The sequence below is a fragment of the Tympanuchus pallidicinctus genome, unplaced genomic scaffold, assembly GCF_026119805.1.
Source record: "Tympanuchus pallidicinctus isolate F22 unplaced genomic scaffold, pur_lepc_1.0 scaffold13, whole genome shotgun sequence".
Classification (NCBI taxonomy): Eukaryota; Metazoa; Chordata; class Aves; order Galliformes; family Phasianidae; genus Tympanuchus; species Tympanuchus pallidicinctus.
The window spans coordinates 10,518,306-10,536,905 of record NW_026294648.1 but is presented as its reverse complement, the minus strand read 5'-3'; the positions used below and the strand labels follow the sequence as shown (position 1 = coordinate 10,536,905).

Sequence of the window (18,600 nt, the reverse complement as noted above, 5' to 3'; positions counted from 1 at the left end):
TTTTCTACGTGATACATTACACAGCTCTTGTTTTTCCTGGAGGAGTATTACTGTAGTTTCTGTGGTTTCCTACTGAAGCATAAAGCAATTTCTAATGGTTTGTGTAGAAACAGAGACCAGGCTGTTGTAACCATATGCTATTACTTTCTGTGAGATTTTTTTTTAATTGTTATGTCAGAAGCCATCAATGGTTTTTTTAAGCTGAAAAAAGTGAACCGAGAATGAGGTTTGAAGAGAAAATGCGTATTTCTCTTCTGTCTGGGTAAGTCATTTCTTCTGGCATACAGCACCTTTGAAACCAGCAGGACAGAACTTACTACAAGTGTCTTTAGTTTTAAATGCTCTCCTAGATAAAATGGATGTCTGCTTGGGTTTAACAATGGAGGATTAAGGGAAACTTTATTTTTTGATGAGTATTTTTCCAGATGTCACTGCCATGCCACACAGAGTAATGCTCTGTTGTCAAGGGTCTTCTGCCATTATGTGGCTGTGCTGAGTGACCTGAAAGCGCAGGAGGCACGCAGGGGAAACTGACAAAATTAAGAACCTAAGATTTATTATTAAGGATTGTATTTATTACACAATAATATATAATTATGTTATTACAACGTTACCACGCAGAACAAAGTTACATTCTTGGATAGGGCTTGCCTGACTCGGGTAATGCAATACAGGAGCCCAAACTAAAAAGTGCTGCGTTGAGAAACTAACCCGCGTTCATACTTTTCTCTACAGAGCGACAGTTTGGGTAAGTTTCCAACCTTGTCTCTTACGGACGAGCTTCGTAAGGTTAATAACACGGGTGAAAATAAGCAGCCCCCTCCTTTACTTTACTCCACGTTTCTCTACGAGGGAGGCTCCGGCACGGCGCTGTGCCTGCAGCCCCGCGCTCCCCGAGGCCGCCGCGGCGCATCGCCCGCCCCGCGAGGGGGAGGCAGCCGCGGGTGCAGGTGCGGCCCGCCCTAGGCGCGGCCCTCCCGCAGGTACTAATCGCTGCCCTGCCCCGCCGCCCGCCCGCATTCGCCGCCCCGCTGAGCCTCGAGCCGCCGCTCCCGGAGCGCGGCCCGCGCGGCCGGGATGCTGGGGGGCCAGCAGCAGCTGCAGCCCATCGCGCTGCCCCCTCACCTCCAGCAGCAGCACCAGCAGCACCAGCACTACTACCGGCGCCAGCAGCACTACAGCACGCTGCCCGCCGCCCGCCGGCCCTGCCGCGAGCCGCCGCCGTGCCCGGAGCCGCCGCCGTGCCTCGAGCCGCCCGCCCGCCCCGAGCCGCCGCTCCCGCCGCCCTGCTTCGAGCCGCCGGCTCCGCAGCGCCAGGAGGGCGGCCCGGCGTTCGACCGGGTGCGGACCTACGGTCCCGGCTGCCGGCGGGTCGGCGCGTCCTGCTCGTCCCGCGCCTCCTCGCCGCTGGAGCGCTCGCACGGCCACCAGCAGCTCAGCGCCGGCTGCCAGCCGCCGCCGCAGGTACGGGCTCGGGTGGCGACCGCCGTCTGCGCGGAGCGGAGCCGAGCGCCTCGGAGCCGCCCCTCGGCCGTGCCCTTTGCTTCCGCGGAGGTGCCGGGAGGCGCGGCTTCCCCGAGCGAGGAGAGGCGGCTGCGCGGTCCGTAGCCTCCAGATACGCTCGGCCGTTCCGCCGAAGCTCCTTTAGAAAACGCGCGCCTCGGAGGGCTGCCCCGGGGCCCGCCTGGCCCGCAGCGGGAGCGGCACCGGGGGCTGCCGGGGCGGGAGGAGCTTTAAGCGCCGGTGCGCTTCCCTTTACGTTTCTTTTTTTCGTTTGCATCAGTTTCGCATTTGGTTCCTGTTTGGTAACTCCAATGTACTTAAACAACCACGAAAGCACAAAACCCCACAAACTTCCAGGTAACTTTTTCTGCTGTACCCATTTTGCTCGTCAGCAGAGCGGTGCCCCGCCGTGACGCCCGATGCGGGCTCTGGGCCGCTCCCGCCCTCCTGGCGCCCACAGCCGTCCCGCACACCGCCGCCCCCGGCCCGGCCCTCAGCGCCCTGCGGAGAACGGCTGCCAGCCACCCCTGCAGGGCACGGCGGCCGCTGGGAGCCGGGGAGCGCCGCGCTGACGGCGCTGCGGTGGGACGCGGTGTTCTGGGCTGCGCGGTGCGGGTTGTCTTCAGGTAAGGTAACGTTCCTCAGAGCAAACGGCGGAGTCTCGGGCTTCCTCTGCTGGGATGGGCGCACCGACCTCTGATTGCAGACTCAAGTGCTGTCTCTGCGCTGCAAAGTGTGTTTAATTTTCAACATCTGTTATGGTCTCTGAGTCCTTTAAGTCATGCTAAGAAAAATGTTTTCTTGTTGAAGTGTTTTGCTGGATTAGACTTTAACAATAAAAAAGGGTGTAGCTCAGATTGGGTTTTGTGTGGGTAGCAGTTGTAATGGCAGAGTGGGCAGATGGCTAATAAAGGTTATTAGGAAGTTACGCAGGAAGAGAATGGTGAGGAGGAGGCTGGCTGTGAGCAGGCGGCAGCTGTGTGCCTGGTGCTGACTGCAGCTGAGAAGTTTGGGGGAAAACGTTTGGTAAAGAGCTGTGCCCAGAAGAGCACTTCTGCGGTGGATTCTGTTGTTCTTTGAGCAGATCCTGTATAGCCGCATGAACAAAATAGCATAGCATCGCGTGCCTCCTGCAGAGATTATAACTCAACTCTCAGGTCTCAGTTAGCGGCAGCCTAATGCTGGAGTTTAATCTTCTTATCACTGATAAGCAAAAGGGTTTTCTTTGGGCAATATTTGATTTGCTTTTGGAGAGCTTTTGTAGATTTTATCATCACTATTGATACCCTGTCACAGCATTCAGTCTTATGGTTGGCATCCCCTGTTCAGTTTATGTACTCCGCTAATAAGCCAGGGGGGGAGGGAGAAGTAACATGTGCATAAAGTGTGTGGTAGTGCTTTTTGTGGTCACAGGGTGTTCAGGGGTCAGTTTTCTTCCCAATTTTTGGGTTCTAGCTTTGCTTTATCCTTGATGCAGAAGCCAAGTGCCACTCCCAGCTGTGGCAGATTTCATTTGGAGTAATTGAAGGCAAATTTGCTCTCATCTGCCTGAACTAAATGGAAAATAGTGCTCAGCATAAATTTTCTTGGTGTGAGGTGTCTGTTTTTGGTGTAGATAGGAGTACAGCTCCCAAAGCATTTGCAATAGTTCACTTGTGAGGAACTCCGTGAGGTTTCCATGGTCAGCTCAGTGCTGCAGCATGGAGGGCTCTTGCCTCCCATTGTGAGGATGGTGCTGTATTACTGTGGTGTCAGCTAAGTTGTAGGATTTCTCTGTATTCGCTGCAACGATCCCCAGAGGTGGCCTCCCTCTTTCAGCTGCCAGATGTAATTCTGAAGTTCCGATTAGATGGCCGGGTTGTTTGTAATTAACGAGACAGTATGCTGCATAGAAAAGGTTTGGCGTTGGTGGAATTCTGACCGTAATCGCAAGTTTGTCAGAAGCTGAAGGGAAACTTGTTGGATATAAAGGTCAGTGTAATGATAGGTTTTCCCCCTAAAATTTGCGCACAGTGATAAAAAAAGACCTGTTGTAAGATCTTAAAATTGTAAAGACAAGCAGACGTCACTGTGAAAAAAGCTGATGCTTGCCTTTTGAAGTTACCCTTGTAAATGCAAACCCAGAACTGCGGTCCCATCCTTACAAATCCCAGACCCAATCCGGACACTGGGATCCATGGCAGCACTGGGCTCTCCTGCCAGCATAGCGCTCACCTTCCTCCTTCTGTTACAGGATGTCCCACCTCTGAGCACTGTAGGAAACCCAGGAGAGGCTTAAGGAGAAGAACCCCAGATGTACCCTTGGGGACAGCAGAGGTCTGCGGCAGCCTGGGGCTGTGTCCCAGCGAGCTGGGCTGGGGTTGGCGCTGGGCTGCAGCGTTCCTGGGGCTGGGGTTCCCTCCCGGCTGGCGCAGGCTGGGCCTGTTGGGCTGGTCTGGGAGGGGAGCAGGCACAGCCCTTCTGCCGCGGGGCGAGGGAAGCATGTCTGCATCTGAGCATGCTGGAAGGGAGAGTTGGGTGCCTTACAAATAGGTGTCATTTTATCCAGACAAACCTAGGTTCTGTATGTTATTCTGCATGTGATTTATACCGTCCTTTTGAATACTACAAGATTAAAAATGTATTCTAACTTAAAATTTGCTAGTCTTCTGATTTCTGAATTTATTGCTCTGAGAGCACGTAAGTGCCTAGGTACAGTAATTTACAAGTTATCCTTCCTGAAATAGATAGCATGAGTTACATATTCCAAAGTCCTGTGGCAGTGACATTTACATGAGGCAGGTTTGTACAGCTTTGCACTACATTGAAAATGTGCCTTTTCATTTTGTAGACAATGCTCATCTTGTTTTCATGCACCACACCACACCACGGTAGCCAAGGCTGAAAAAGAACAAGCATCTGTTTCCCTTTGATGTCAGTTGTGTTGCTGTGGGTGCTCCTGTGTGGAAGAGGAGACTGGGCTGTGCAAGGCATACAGCAGGACCCTTGGTCGCCTTGGTTCTGGTTAATGTGTGCATTTGTTTGCTCAGTATTTTACTTTTCATTTTGGCTTTTCAGGTGTCAGTGAGGTGTAGAACTGGGGCCATGTGCTCCCTGCTCCCTTGTGGTCTTGTTGCAGTGTCAGGTTGTGATTCAGAGCTGTGCTGATTTCAGGGGGCTTTGTCCTGTACTGCCTTTGCTGCAGCCATACCCCAGGGGCTGGGAGAGGAGCGAGAAGGTGAGGAGCTGAAACTGTTGGGTAACATGAAAGCCCAGCACAAGCAATGCAGAAGGAATTCATTCGCCACTTCCCGCTGGCAGGCAGGTGGTTTCAGCCACCTCCAGGAAAGCAGGGCTTCACATGTAGTGGTTTCTTGGTCAGACAAATGCAATTGCTACAAATGTCCCCCCTTTCTCTTCCCTCCCGTTAGCTCTTGCTGCTGAGCACGGTGCTATGTGGAATGGAATGTCCCTTTGGCCAGTTTGGGTCAGCTGTGCTGCCAGGAGCAGCACAGTGCAAGCTGTGCAAGGAGCTGAAATGTCCATGGCTCTGTGCAAGCAGTGCTCAGTAGCAGTGTGTCATCGTCACTGTTTTCATCAAAAATCCAAAACATGGCATCATACAAGCCTCTGCAAGCAACTTTATCCCAGCCAAATCCATGACAGCCCCGAAGGCCTAACTCAGGTACATGGAGTGCGGGAGGACCAAGGAGCAGCTTTCCAAGTTTTCTGCACCAGTTATCATTTTGAGATTTCTTAATTACTGTGATTGGTGCTGAAACAATTTCTTCTCTACTTTGATTTCTCTTCCCCGGTGATGTTATGATTCACTCTTGGGAGATTTGGAAAACTGCTTCAGGCTTCCTAAACTTACACAACAGTTCACAACTAGAAATCTGACCTACTTCGGAGTTGCTCTTAAGGACGTCTCTGAGGCTCAACTAAAGCAGTGTATACTTTCCAAGCCCACAGGTTAGGGGAATAAATGATTTGTTAGGAAAATAGAAAGTCTGCACTGCAAGGAGGAATAAACAGCATGTTGTAGACTAACAAATTGCCTAGTGCTTAGATGAGATTCATGGGAATTTTGCTCACTTGGATAAACAACTGAACATGGAAATTTCAAGCAGAATGCGTCAACTTTCTCTTCTTGGTCCGCAGGATGGAGTAGGCAGTGCAGGAGGAGAAAAAATTTGTAGTAAAAAAGTAACAAAACTGCTGCAATTTGTGGATTTCTGTAATTTAGAAAAGTGTATTTGTTTTTTCTTCAAGAACGAGCAAGTGTTCTGTGTGAGCATCTTTATAGGTGTTAAATATGGTGTTTCATGCCACTTTTTGAAGTAACTGCACTCGCTGGTTCATGAGATAATGGTTGACTGATAGTGGGATCTGGTTCGTTGACTACTTTTATTTTGGTGATTAAGCTAAGCACACATTTTCTTCCCATGGTGAAGCAAGAAGTTTTTGCAGCAGTACATCGAATTTGCATGAGCTGACATTCTTATGTGACATGTAAGACTGTAGGTTAAAGACAGCATTACATGGAATAGAGATGAGATCCTTGAAGTGCCGGCCCAGCATGTTAGCTTTCATTTGTATCCTGTTCTTTTGGCATTTACAGAAAATAAGGACCGATTTCCTCTAACCTATGAATAGGAGATTGAGGGAAAAAAAACAAACTTCTGAGAATCCAGACTATGGCGTAGCATTTCCTGTTGGGTGGAATGGCCCTAGCTTTAAAACTTTGCTAAGTGACATTAGCCAACGGATCTCAGAATGTTTATAGCTGATGGCAATATTCAGATTCGTAAGTGTATGTAAGATGAATTCTGAGCATAAAAGATTTTGAAGTACAGTCATCACTGAATCTTTATTTTCTTCCTTGCAGGGCACTGTTCGAAGGATTATCATAGAGAATCCTGAGCAGGTAGGAAAACTGTTTGCTGCTGGAGTCTTTGTACCCCTTCCTTCCTAAATTGCCCCAGCTTGGAAAGGTACTTCCTTCCCTTTGTAATGCCACACTGAATATTTTGAAATCACAAGGTCCAAACCTCTGGGAGAGAGGAAACTATTAGGAACTGAAAGCACTACAGAATTGCCAGCTGGGCTTCTCAGCTCTTGGCATTAAGTCTCCATTAATATGTTTCAATTATATTGTTAGCAGATAATTTCTGCTTATTTTGGATGTTGTTAAGGGGGAAGCACAGTTGCATTGTTTCCCAATGGAGAAGATCAATTTAAAAGAGAATAGTTCATAAAGTGGCAGAGGAACTTGTAGAGATTTAAAGAAAGCTCTTTGAAAAACCTTCTGCCTTTTTGTTAGTTCTTTTGTGACAAACTCCTGAGTGGAATTAGATGTTCATGTCTGGATGTTATGGGTAGAAACATCGTGAAGGTAAAGTGCTCAACAATTGTGTCCTTCCAAGAAGAGGTTGTAAGCAGCACACCAGGCGGCCTTTCATGACAAGCTGTACGCATTTAACCTGAGCTGGGGAACAGCGCGGCTGAAAGATGCAGCAGCCACACCAGCAGCTCTGTCTTCACACTCCTGAGACCCCAAGCAGTTTCAGAAGCAGTCTGATAAGTACTGTACTTGGCTCTGTTCTCTCAGAGCTCTCAGAGCAGGCCTACCCAAATTGGTCACTCAGTGGTGCCTGGGTGAACGTTTAAAGTGAACAAATTTCATAGCTGCATGAATTGTAGCTAACATGACGTAATGTCCACCTTTGGCACACAGCCTGCTCATTTTCTTCTGCCTAGCAGGATTCTGCAGTGAGAGAAAACAGTGCATTTGGCATTATACCATGGGGGGTGAAGGGAAATAGAGATGGAAGATGAGAGTCTGTGTACGTGCTGTGTGCATACTGCAAAAGAATAAATCTGAGTTCAAGAGGATGAAATGAATGCACACTTAAATATTGGTAACTCCAAAACAAACCATCTTAAAGTGCCACTTTGAATCACAAAAGAAAGTCATCACTGTTTGGTTAAAGTTGTGCTAACTCTGAATTTGCTGCCAACGTTTTTGAGTGCTTTTTATTAAAATCTGTTACAGGAGCCATTATCCTCATTTCTTAGAGGGGGCAATTTCAGTCCTGGAAATAATGTCATCTATGAAAAGACAATAAGAAAATATGAACTATTAAATCCCCATCAAGTAAGTTGGTTATTTCTGTTATCTACTGCAAAGGAAGATTCAGTCAGTACAAGAAAAGTAGCATTTGTTGTGCTTTGTGAACTAATTGTAATGTTGTGCTAATGTGAAGTAATCCAGAGAACTGCCTTGCTGAGGAAGAGAACACCTCTCAAAGACTGGAACATAAACTAGTTGGGTGGGTGGGTGATTTTGCCAGCAGCATTTTCTTGGATTATAAAAACAGGATGGATGTGTCCGTGATATGGTGTACACTCTGATCCTGGAACTGCTGAAATGTTTGTAGAGGAAAATGCCATCAGTTATTTCCTGGAAAATACATTTATATTAACTGAAATAACAAACGCTCAGTAATTCAACTGGAGCTCTTTAATCTCTGGAATACTTAATGGAACAGGATGCACGTGTGTTTTAAGTTAAATAATGGAGGTTCCTATTGCCTGAGCATGTTAAGTGGAACAATACAATAAAGCATACAGCTCAATTAAGAAAAGTGTGTCTTCTGTGCTTTCATCTGCAGCTGCTAAAATGTGAGGAGTTGGTAAAATACAGTGTTGAAGTGTAATAGCATGAGGCAAACTCATATTCAAATAGTAAGAAAAAGCAATTTTATTAACATTATTAAAATACCTGAAACAGTCTTTTGATGCCAAAACACCTTTCATTCATTTACGTATTTTTATTATGCTTTCATCTCACTAAGATGTGTTCAGCAACTTAAAGAAAATTCACTCCTGTTTTTGTTTTAGGAGAAGCAGTACCAATTTTCCCACCAGTGTCAGATTCCACAGCTGTCTGATCAGTGCTGTACCATCCAGCCCTGCCAGCAGCCCGAGCAGCCCCCAGTCACACAGCAGTGCCAGCAAACACAGACTGGCAGCCCCTGTGAAGTAATGCCCATCTCTGTGACTGATGACTGCAGAGGAAGTGCAGTGAGGAGGGTGACAGTTCAAACCTGCGAACAGGTAAGAATCATTTGCTGCATGTTTTACTACTCACAATATGCTTTTGGACATGGAGTACAGAACTTTACAGATAAAGTTACTGATTTCTGCTTTTCAAAAGTCCACACTCAAAATCATAGCGTGGTAATTAAGCATTATGTCCCTTCTGTAAGTATAAACAGCAAAGTGCTTAAGTGTGCCCATCAAGTCTTGCCGCTTTGTTGTGGTGCTTTTTTCTTTCTTTATCTCAGAGTGCTGCTCATTGATTCAGTCAGGTTTCATCTGTTAGTACAGCAAAGGCTGAGTAATACAAGATTTAATGCTTCTTTCCAGTTTTAGTAAAATGTAGGTAAAAAGTGCTTTATAAACTGGACATAGGCCAATTCAGCACTGCTTTCTATCTGAACTGCTCAGTGGGGGTCTGAAATAACTTCATGTGCAAGTTGGTGAGTAGCACTGTTTTGGCTGGGGGTTCACATGTGGCAGTCCCGTCCCATGCATCTGTTGAACATACAGGTGGTGAGACTGACATACTGGGTGATGGCTGTATTGGTCTGTGGAAATTTTCCATAGACAAGAGTCCAATAAAACAACTTAGTTAAACTCAGTTTAGCCTGTTTTCACTTTTATTATTCATGTAAGTAAACATTTTATCTTCACTTAAAGATGCTTTAACATTCTGTTGGGTTTAAAAAAAAAACCAAAAAAAAAAAGGAGGTGGCTTATGTGAGTGCCTTTCTGTAAGTTCTCAGTGCTGTCCATATGCATTCTGCCCACTACTACAGCTATGGAAACATTAAAGATCATTAAAGGAGGTTTTACTAATTATCTATGCTTTCTGTATTAGAATAATAATGATAACATTGCTGAAAAAGATACTGCTTAGCCTATTTCTTGTTGCTGTAAAGGAAGAATTTACTTCTGTATAGTTTACTGAAAACCAGAAGACATGGAACACACAATAGCCAGGAAAAGAATAGTATAAACAAATCACACATTGGTAAGAGTAAACAAAAAATTCCATCACGTTGGTAGCATTTTCACATGCAGCTTTCTTCCCAACGAAGGGAATGGGCTATGATCATCTTGCTTACCATCTGTTACTTCAATTGCTCTCAGGAGAACAATGACCAGCTGGACTGCCGCTACTTCGGTGAGCTCCTTGCTGAACTGAACCGCAAGACCAACGACCTGTACAGCTGTTTACTTCAGCATGTGGAAAAGATAGGAGGAAGGTATTGGCCTTATGTCTGTCACCTGACATTTTGGTATTCCGGAAATCCTAGGAATGCACAGCTGGGAGCACAGATACAAGTTGATTGAGTCTTGACGATGTCCTTATCCTTCCCTCACAATCAGCGTTACTTTGGTACTCCCCTCTCACTCTCACTTGGTGCTTTCAAAGTTCACTGAAATGAGTGTAACTGCTCTGTAGCATGGGAAGAGTGGGATTTAAACATCACAAAGAACCCCAGCACTGCTAAGAAAACACCTGATGCATGTCAATAAACTTCAGCTTAGTTCTGGATAAAGACATCACCCAAACCAATTAAGAACCGGGTTAACCAACCATCACTGGGACAACTGCCCAGAGAAACAGAGTTAGCCTGTGCTGACTGCGCTGCTGTTGGTAATGCAGTCTCCTCACACAGCTGTACAAGGAGTAATATTTAACAACACACTGCCTGTCGCCTTACAGAGAGGCTAATGGCTCTTAATCTTATGATGAACCCTTTTTGTTCTGCACTGCAAAGACAGATAGTCTTTTTGTAGCTGTCAAGTGGTCAAGTTCTGCAAAGTCTTTTGTTCATCAGCCCACTGCATTTTGTCTGTTTTCCAGGAACCATGACATCGAATTTACGAGTCAGGTAAGCATCAGGGGGGCTCTTACAAAGCTGATCTCTAAGTCGCAGTAAGAGCGGTGTGGATCTTGGAGCAAATGAGGCCAAGCAAGTTTAATTGAATGATGCTGATCTTTTGTTAGTTCGTGATTTCTGCTTGTTAATAGCATTCAGAGCCTGAAACCTACTGCTGGGCATGCATTTGCATTTGCAAATGTGATAATACTGAAAGAAAGGAACTTCAATAATTTGCATTATTATTATTACTATTGCAGTACGAGTCAAATTTTGAGTCTTTCCTGTTACACCAGTAATGGTTTCATTGTAAAACAAACGTACAGAGATGCATGTATTTTCAGTATGCATTTTTGCAAAGGACGTTGTATTCTCTTGCCAACAAAGCAGCTGCTTCACAACATGCACTGCTGTGCACTGCAGAAGTAAAAAAAAAAACCTGCCTCTCACTGTGATGAGAGGGACTGAAGTTGCCAGAATGACTTTCTAGATTTCCTGACTGCTCGTTTGTGGGAATCCAGGCGTAAAGCATACAATCATCAGGGCCTTTCTTCTTTTTAAAGTCGTTATGCTTGTGATAGAAATGTTTGTTTAGGATTAAATTACATGAAGCAATACCACTTCATGGCTGTCAGCATCTCCTGTAAAACTTTAGTCATCATTTGTTTGTTGACAGTCTTTTCAATATTTAGAAACATGAGATTTGCTCATAATCATTAACTGCTGCGAGCTCTGTTTTAGAATTAAGTGCTATTTCTTAAGAGAGGATGATTTTGAATGCTGCTTTTAAAATAAACTTTAAGCTTAGTGTAGATTTAAATATAAACTTCATGTATCACTTCATCTCAGTTTTTATATGCCACACTTTGGAAATTTTCTGGATATGCTTTGATCTATTTTCATTCTTATTTGCCTTGTGCTAAACATGTTTTTCATAGCAGAGCTGTGTAATTAATTAAGAAACTTCATAATGATCAACCAGGCAAAATTCTTAATCAAGATGTCTCTTTCTTCATCCCTTTGCTTAGACTGAAGATATTGAAGAATTAATTCCCAAAGGACTGTCTGAGGCAACAAAGCAGCAGATTCGTTATCTCCTCCAGGTGTGTAAATAACATGGGGGGAAGCCTCCAGTAACTTGTAGCAGTAGAAGCAGCTGTACACAAACATACCAAGGAATTTGTATGTAACACTGCTCACTATTCTACTTTTTCCATTTATTCTCTCTAAAGGCTATGGAATCACACAGGTGGCTCAGGTGCCATGCAGCAGTTCATTTCACTGCTCACTTGTTTATTTTAAACTGTTTTACTGGAACTTCCTTGCAGTTTTGCTGGAACCCATTTTGGCTTTTGGCAAGGAATGAAAGAAGCTGAATTTCAGTATTTTTATTTGTGTTGTATATTAATGCTTTACTTTAGGAACTAAAGGCAAAGAGTACGTGTCTTACTGAGCGATGAATCAGGTATCAATTACTAATTACATATGCTGCCTCTCTCTAACTTGCCTTTACAAATGGTCTGGCTAAAAACACTGCTAAATGCACTCATCGCCATGGCACACTTACAGTATCTGGTAATAGAACATATCACTTCTGGTTTGGGTCCATTTATAAATGGCTTTTGGCTTTTTTCTCATCATATTTCCTAGCTACTTAACGAACTCGATGCCTGTGTGTTACAAGGCAGTAATTCAAAAGGAACAAAGTGCCTAAAAAAGTCTTAGAAAATGTGGGCATTTCAAAGAACAGTGTGTACAGTAGTTCTAGAAGTTATTTTCAGCTGTAGAGCAGTTCTGTGCTTTTATATATAGTTAAGCATTTTGTAAACAAAACTCACTAATTAGAACAACATATATTTTATTTTTTCTCCTCCTAGATGAGAGTGACATCAGATAAATCTTTGAGACTTGTGCTTTCCACTTTCAAAAACTTACGTGAAGAGCTCTGCCATTTGCAGGATGACCTGGGGGTAAGTTGTATTTCTCAGTTCCCACGGCCTCATTCATTTGTTGGTCCCTCACAGTAAGAAGTCAGTTATGATGAAATTTAACTCATGAAGTCCAAGCTTAGTTGCTTTAATAAAAACGGACGGTTCACTCATTGACTTGCAAGTGAACAGTGAATGAGGTAAGATTTCTTCCTAGCAGTGGTTTTCAAGTGTTCAGTTTGTCAAAACCTAAAACAAACAAACAAACAAACAAAAAAAAAAACCCAAAAAATTAAGAAAGGCTCTGTTTGAGTAGATTTAGACTTAGCTCTGCATTAGTATATACAATCTGTGTGTGCCTACATCGATGGAGATGTTTTGGAACTGTGTTTCTGTACATGCCCTGTCTGTGTTATAAACACTGAGTCCTTACTTACTAGCACTCTTCTAGGAAGCAGAAGCGCTCAACTCCTGCCTCGTGTTATCTCCCACTCTATAGGAAAGTGTCAGCTGGCACCTTTAACAACTCAGCAATCCTGAGTTATACAAGCATCACACTTTGCAAACTGGAGCTCTACAGCTCCAGATAGTTACTGTTAGGAAAGCAGATACATTTCTCATGGACAGCCCCAGTACTTGACATCACTGGAAGCTTCAGAGCGTTCTCTTGTAAAATACAAAGTTTGAAGAAGAGAGAGGGGGTTTACCAGTCACCTCTGGCATGAAGTGGGTCTGTGCAGTGAAGTACTCTTTGGATTTTTTTTCTTGAATTCAGTTTAGTAACTACACATAACAAAGTCTTTCTAGGACACATTGAAAGAGCAGTTTCTGAGACTACTGCTTACCATGCAATATGAAGCCTCATGATGAGCATGGCTGCTGTAATGAACACATGAGCTTTGTAGTTTAAGAAAAAACAAGTTTCAAGAAAACTGGGTATTTATCACTTAATACAAAATATTTTGCACTTTGAACACACTTAGGACTAAGCTTACTGATAAACTGCAGCTATTTACAGCTAATGTTTTTGTCCTACAGAAGCTAGAAACTGACAATGTCTTACTTAAGAAGGATTTGGCTTTTAAAGAATCTCAAGTAAAAGAATATGAAACTATGTTGTCTTCTCTGAGAGAGAATAATCGTCAGCAGCAGGTAAATCTAAGAATATAGTTTCAGTATAATTACTATCAGCCATAAACCAGCTTCTGTGCTGGCTTCTGAGTGTTCCAAGTAATTACTGCCTGGCTATATGCTGTGTGGATGATCCTATTACTCCCCTAAGAAACACCATGCATTCATTCCACTCCTGTGCTTTCCAGCAAGGACTCAGAGACAGTACTGCCAGGTGTCGATCTCTGGAAGAACAGCTTCTTTCTCTTCAACTCAATGAAGGAGAAAAGGATTGTCAGTTAAAGGAACTGGAATACTCCAAGCGTGCCTTGGACCAAGAGATCCAGAGTCTTAAGCTACAGGTAATAAATAATACCTTCACTTGCTCTTTGTTCAGCTGCTGTTATTCACAGATGCAGATGGCCTGGTGAAGAAAATAATATTAAAGAAATCTCTTAAAAATAAAAAATGCTTTTTTGCTTTAGATCTGCTCCAGTCCAACAGTTCAGACTACCACAGATGAACTCTCCAGCCGTTACGTAGAGATGATCAATAACTTGAGAGAGGATAAAGACCGCGAGATCCGCAGTCTCAGGGTATGTTGATGAACTTGGTATATGTGCACTTGTCACCTTTTGTGACAGGAGGTATCAGGTTATTTTTTAATTAAGAGAAGATCTACCAGATGCTTTTTACGTATCTTTTGGTTCTGCAATTATTTTATACAACGCTAATGATAGCACTGAAACTCATAAAACTGTGATTTGAAAAAAACAAAGTCCTTTGACATTCATGATTTTAACCAACAAAATACATACAGAGTTTACTGTATACTGCACACTTTCTGTATACAGAAAGGTTACCTGCAAGGAGCACCAAACAAACTATTTCTCAACCTGTATTTCACAGTCTCAGTTGTGCCAATTCCAGCAAGATATATCAAGGCAAGAAGGGAACAACAGCGACTTGCAAATAAAGCTGCATGAACTGACAGCAATGCTGGAGGAGAAAGATGTTTGTATTAAACAGCAGCAAGAGGTAAAACAGAACAGTGCATTTCTTGTTTAAGAATATTGTATGCTTGAGCCTTCACTTGCTTTGAAGGTAGCAGTTTAATTAGGAAGTCACTTGTGCCCTCCTGGTTCAGGAACTGGGGTTAGGATTATTATTATTATCATTCACTGAGCTAAAATTAATAATACTGTTTGTTACTCCACCACTTCTCTTGGAAGGACATACATACTATTTCAGAGCATTCTTCAATAAGAATTTCAGCGTGGATTCTTCTGTGACTTCAGTGAACCAGTACATCAGAAAGCATGATTTATTTTACTTGAATGTTCACTTCTGGTTTTCTCAGGAACTCTTCAGACTCAAGCATGACAGAGTATCAAGCAGTCAGTCCCCTGGTGTAACAGCTATCATCACGAAGAAGTAATGTAGTTATTCATCTTTCTTAAAAATACATCTTCATTTTCCATTGCATACTTCTATTAACTGTGTCCTTACCTCCTGCAAATGTCTTAATGCCAAATGTCTGTTCAACTTTTGCAAAAGGGAAAAGCTCCACCTAGTAAAAACCATTTGGAAGGATTCAATCCTACGCACTGTAATCGCAAACGGAGGGGTGGCCAACATGTTACAGACATTTAAATTGCAGTGTTAGCATTTTTGTTACTAGTAAGAATATGTGGAGATTGTTAACTGACAGGATTATGGGGCAAGATCAGAGATAGTGATCTGGATAATACAGGTGTGCAGATTTCGGTTTGATAGTTTACAGCTGAGCAACTCTTTCCAATACAGGTACAGGAATCAGTATCCCATCCTGGGTCTTTTGTCTGACGACTACAAGGTTACATCACCTGTCAACAAATCACAAACTATTGTAATTGAGAGGACTGGAGAGATATGGAAACATGTAAGTTCATCTAGGGATTCACTACAGGGTCTGAGATACGGAGTATTTAATTTTTCTTCAAAGACATGATGAGCCAAAACTGATGCCTGAGAGAAAAGAATAGCATTAATTTTGCCATGCTGCAAAGAGCAAGGCAATGGAGTCAAGTCAAGAAACTGCACTGTCTGTTGCAAGGAGGCAGTAATTGCTAGGTAGAGTATAAATAAAACAGTGTTGCTATTTTCTGACCTTTAATTACCTTTAACAAAGGAAGTGGTGTTGCTCTAACAGTCTTTGCCCGGGTGCACGAGGCAGTCCTCTGGGCATCACTATCTGTAGTGAGGAGTTGAGAACTTCTTCAGCGCTCTGCTCTCAGGTGAAAGGTACAGGTGGTGTGCTTTGGGTGCATGGCATTCCTCTGAATCATGAGTATTAATTACTCTGCACTATTATTAAAAAAGATTAAGCACCATGTTCCTGAAACTTACACAGAGACAGAGCAGTGACTAATCCAGGAAACACAGAAGAGTGGTGACTTCTTTTTAAAGAGTGACTTAAAGTTACAGAAAGTGGGACTGCAGAAGCTGTTTATGTTACAAGGTACAGGATAGTGTCAAATCTGAACACAAGGTAAAGACTTGAGAAAGATCAACACAGCCAGCTCACAGCAAGTACAGCAATGTAAGCATAGCTTTCTGGGGGACACAGCCAAGAAAAGGCAACTTAAGGCAATAAGGCAATACGAGCAGCCTGAGTAGGCTGAAAGTAAAACATCTGGCAAGCAAGGAATTAACACAGTAATAAAGAAATAACAGTAATAAAAAGCTAAAATCTCTTCCTTGCGTACTTGAAAAGTTAGTAATTGTTTCCATTTTTATAATGGAAAATGTGAGTGTATGTTGCATTTAAAGAGATCAATATCTCTGAATAAATAAGAACTATTAACTGGTTGCATTTTAAGTTTCCCAAGGTCTTTATCACTGGTGCAAGTTTCAGCTGAAACAAAATGACTTTGTTGCAAGATAAACTTGATAAATCCAGTTTAAGAAGTGCCAATTTCCTCCAAGCTTGAGAAATATTTTTTCTGCATTTATGTTCTGCCAACCAAATCTTTCTATCTGCATTCATTACTGAATAGCGATGCTGACTGATAGGAATCTGAACAGAATACTGACAGTAGCACATATGTGACAGTGCCTTTCAAGTAATGAGTATTTATCATGCTGACACTTTCAGGATGCTCAAGTAGAAGCACTTCACTTCAATCTTAGTTACATTAGAGAAAAATTCTCAGGTAGAAACTCTGTAATGTCTGCTATTTAGGTATCTGATAACTTCCTGTGCTTGCTGGCATTCATAAATATAAAAACAGCCCCTCCCAATATTGTCTACTCTTGTGATTACTGAAAACAGTGAATGATGCCTGTTCTGGCTTCTGCCACTTCCTGGACAGAACTGCCTGCAGCTTAATGATATGACTTTGACCATTCCACAGCCAGCTGCTGTAAATGGTGACACACACTGCACTTGTGGAGGGAAAGGCTCCTCAGACACTTAGAGACTGTTAGAGAAAATAAGCATACAGTTAACTGAAGCATTCTTTGTACAGCAGACAGTTAGGTGAGTATGCATATTACCTTGTAACAGGCTGCTTGTTTCTTTGCTTTTAGGAATGAAAGAAATCCCTCAGCCATCCAAGCTGGTTAAAGGAGTCTACAACAAATATCTAGAATTGCTTTCTTTTCTGCTTTTTTTTTTTTTTTTTTTTTTTTTTTTTGCCTCAGTAGAAGGTTTGGTCTGATAGTGAGAGAAAGGCCAGGGAAGAAATTAAGAACATGAAAGCATGAAGGCAGTGCAAGACAGTGTCTTGTAACAATTGGTAACAAACTGAGGTACTTGTGTCTGTGACTTGTTGCTAACATCTGTTGCACAAATGTTACTGGTACTGTTTCATGCACTTACTTTTCTCTCAGAAGAGAACGGCAGGCCATGCTGGTGAGAACTTCAGTTTTTCCTGATGTGCCCAACATCTGTTCTTCAGTCACTCTTTCAGCAATCTAAAAGACAAAAGTAGGAACTCTGAAACATTTTTGTTTTCCTCGTGATAGCATTAGCTGTGTTTTTTTCTCTCCTATCTGCTTGTGATTGAGAAGTGAGAGGGATACAAATCTAAGTCACACACACGGAATGGCTGGTTTCAGTACAGACAGAATCACAAATTATCACTTCATCTACTGCAGCCTGTTCAAGATGAAGTAAAACCTGGTAAGAACTGTCATGGGAAATGTTACTTATGTTACATCTGCCTGTCCAAAACTAAACCACAAAGGAAAATGACTTCATTTGTTCCAGATATAGAAAACATAGAAATTGAATTAGCAGATGACTTGATTTGGGCTGATGCCAATTCTGAAGAATGTTACTGACATCAGAATTAACATATTTCAGGTACACCACTATAAGCCCCCAAACCAGCCACAACTATTTATTTTGCTGTCTTTGAAAACATCAAGATCTCATTATATTTTTATATAGAAAAACTTAGCTCACAGAGTATATTTTATTATCAGACCGACCTATTTACAGCCTATTTACAGTTTTTTGCTCCATGCAGGACTATGGGAATTCTCTCATCTGATTTGGTACAAATAATTAAACTCTTTGGTACAAATAATTATGTAGCTGTCTAACCAACACAGTGTGTTAGGTGAGCGGGGAAGTGCTAAAAGAAAATCATAGGCAAAAAGCTTTGTGCAGTCAGAAGATGCTAGCTGTGTATCACAGGGTTCTTGCTTTGCTCTTTTTCAGGAATCGTAGACTGTTTCTGCAGACACACACATACTTCTGTTCGCAAATAATATGCAGCATAGATACTGTTTAATGATGAAAGAACCCTGTTGGCAATATATGTTAAATAAATACAACGTTCTAAATCATGACTCTACTGGAAGCAACTTCTATCTACCCAGTACTGGAGGGGGTTGTTTTAGGGGATGTGATGCTTTTCTGAGGCAACAGATTTCTCTATGCCCATCTTTACAAGTAAAGGGATGCTGCTTTCCTTGCAGTTGATCCAACCTTCGTTCAGTTAATATAACAGCATAGAGAAACCATAATACATTGACATAGTACTGTCAAATGTATTCTATCATAATAACTTTACTGGCACTGTCTAATGACTTACTTATCATCCCTGGTGTCCCAGACCATAAAAACAGAAAAAGAA

At 42.8% G+C, this 18,600-nt stretch overlaps 1 protein-coding gene across 5 annotated transcripts; it reads left to right on the top strand.

Annotated features, from left to right (window-relative positions):
- Positions 1–1,045: 1,045 nt before the first annotated feature.
- On the top strand, positions 1,046–18,310 carry POF1B (POF1B actin binding protein). 5 transcript variants are annotated; one of them, XM_052673572.1, is made up of 15 exons: positions 1,046–1,464; positions 6,371–6,409; positions 7,538–7,639; positions 8,386–8,601; positions 9,700–9,815; positions 10,421–10,448; positions 11,465–11,539; positions 12,314–12,406; positions 13,403–13,516; positions 13,684–13,836; positions 13,960–14,070; positions 14,384–14,512; positions 14,835–14,908; positions 15,281–15,395; positions 15,836–17,038. In XM_052673572.1, exons 1-15 carry the CDS (start codon positions 1,078–1,080, stop codon positions 15,878–15,880), a joined length of 1,797 nt encoding a protein of 598 aa, XP_052529532.1. In that variant the 5' UTR covers positions 1,046–1,077; the 3' UTR covers positions 15,881–17,038. The 5 variants fall into 5 exon arrangements, 4 of the variants coding, with proteins under 4 accessions (XP_052529532.1, XP_052529530.1, XP_052529533.1 ...); XM_052673573.1 differs by lacking the exon at positions 15,836–17,038 and adding an exon at positions 17,045–18,310 and having other exon boundaries at positions 1,048–1,464; XM_052673570.1 differs by lacking the exon at positions 15,836–17,038 and having other exon boundaries at positions 15,281–15,829.
- The last annotated feature ends 290 nt before the right edge of the window (positions 18,311–18,600 follow it).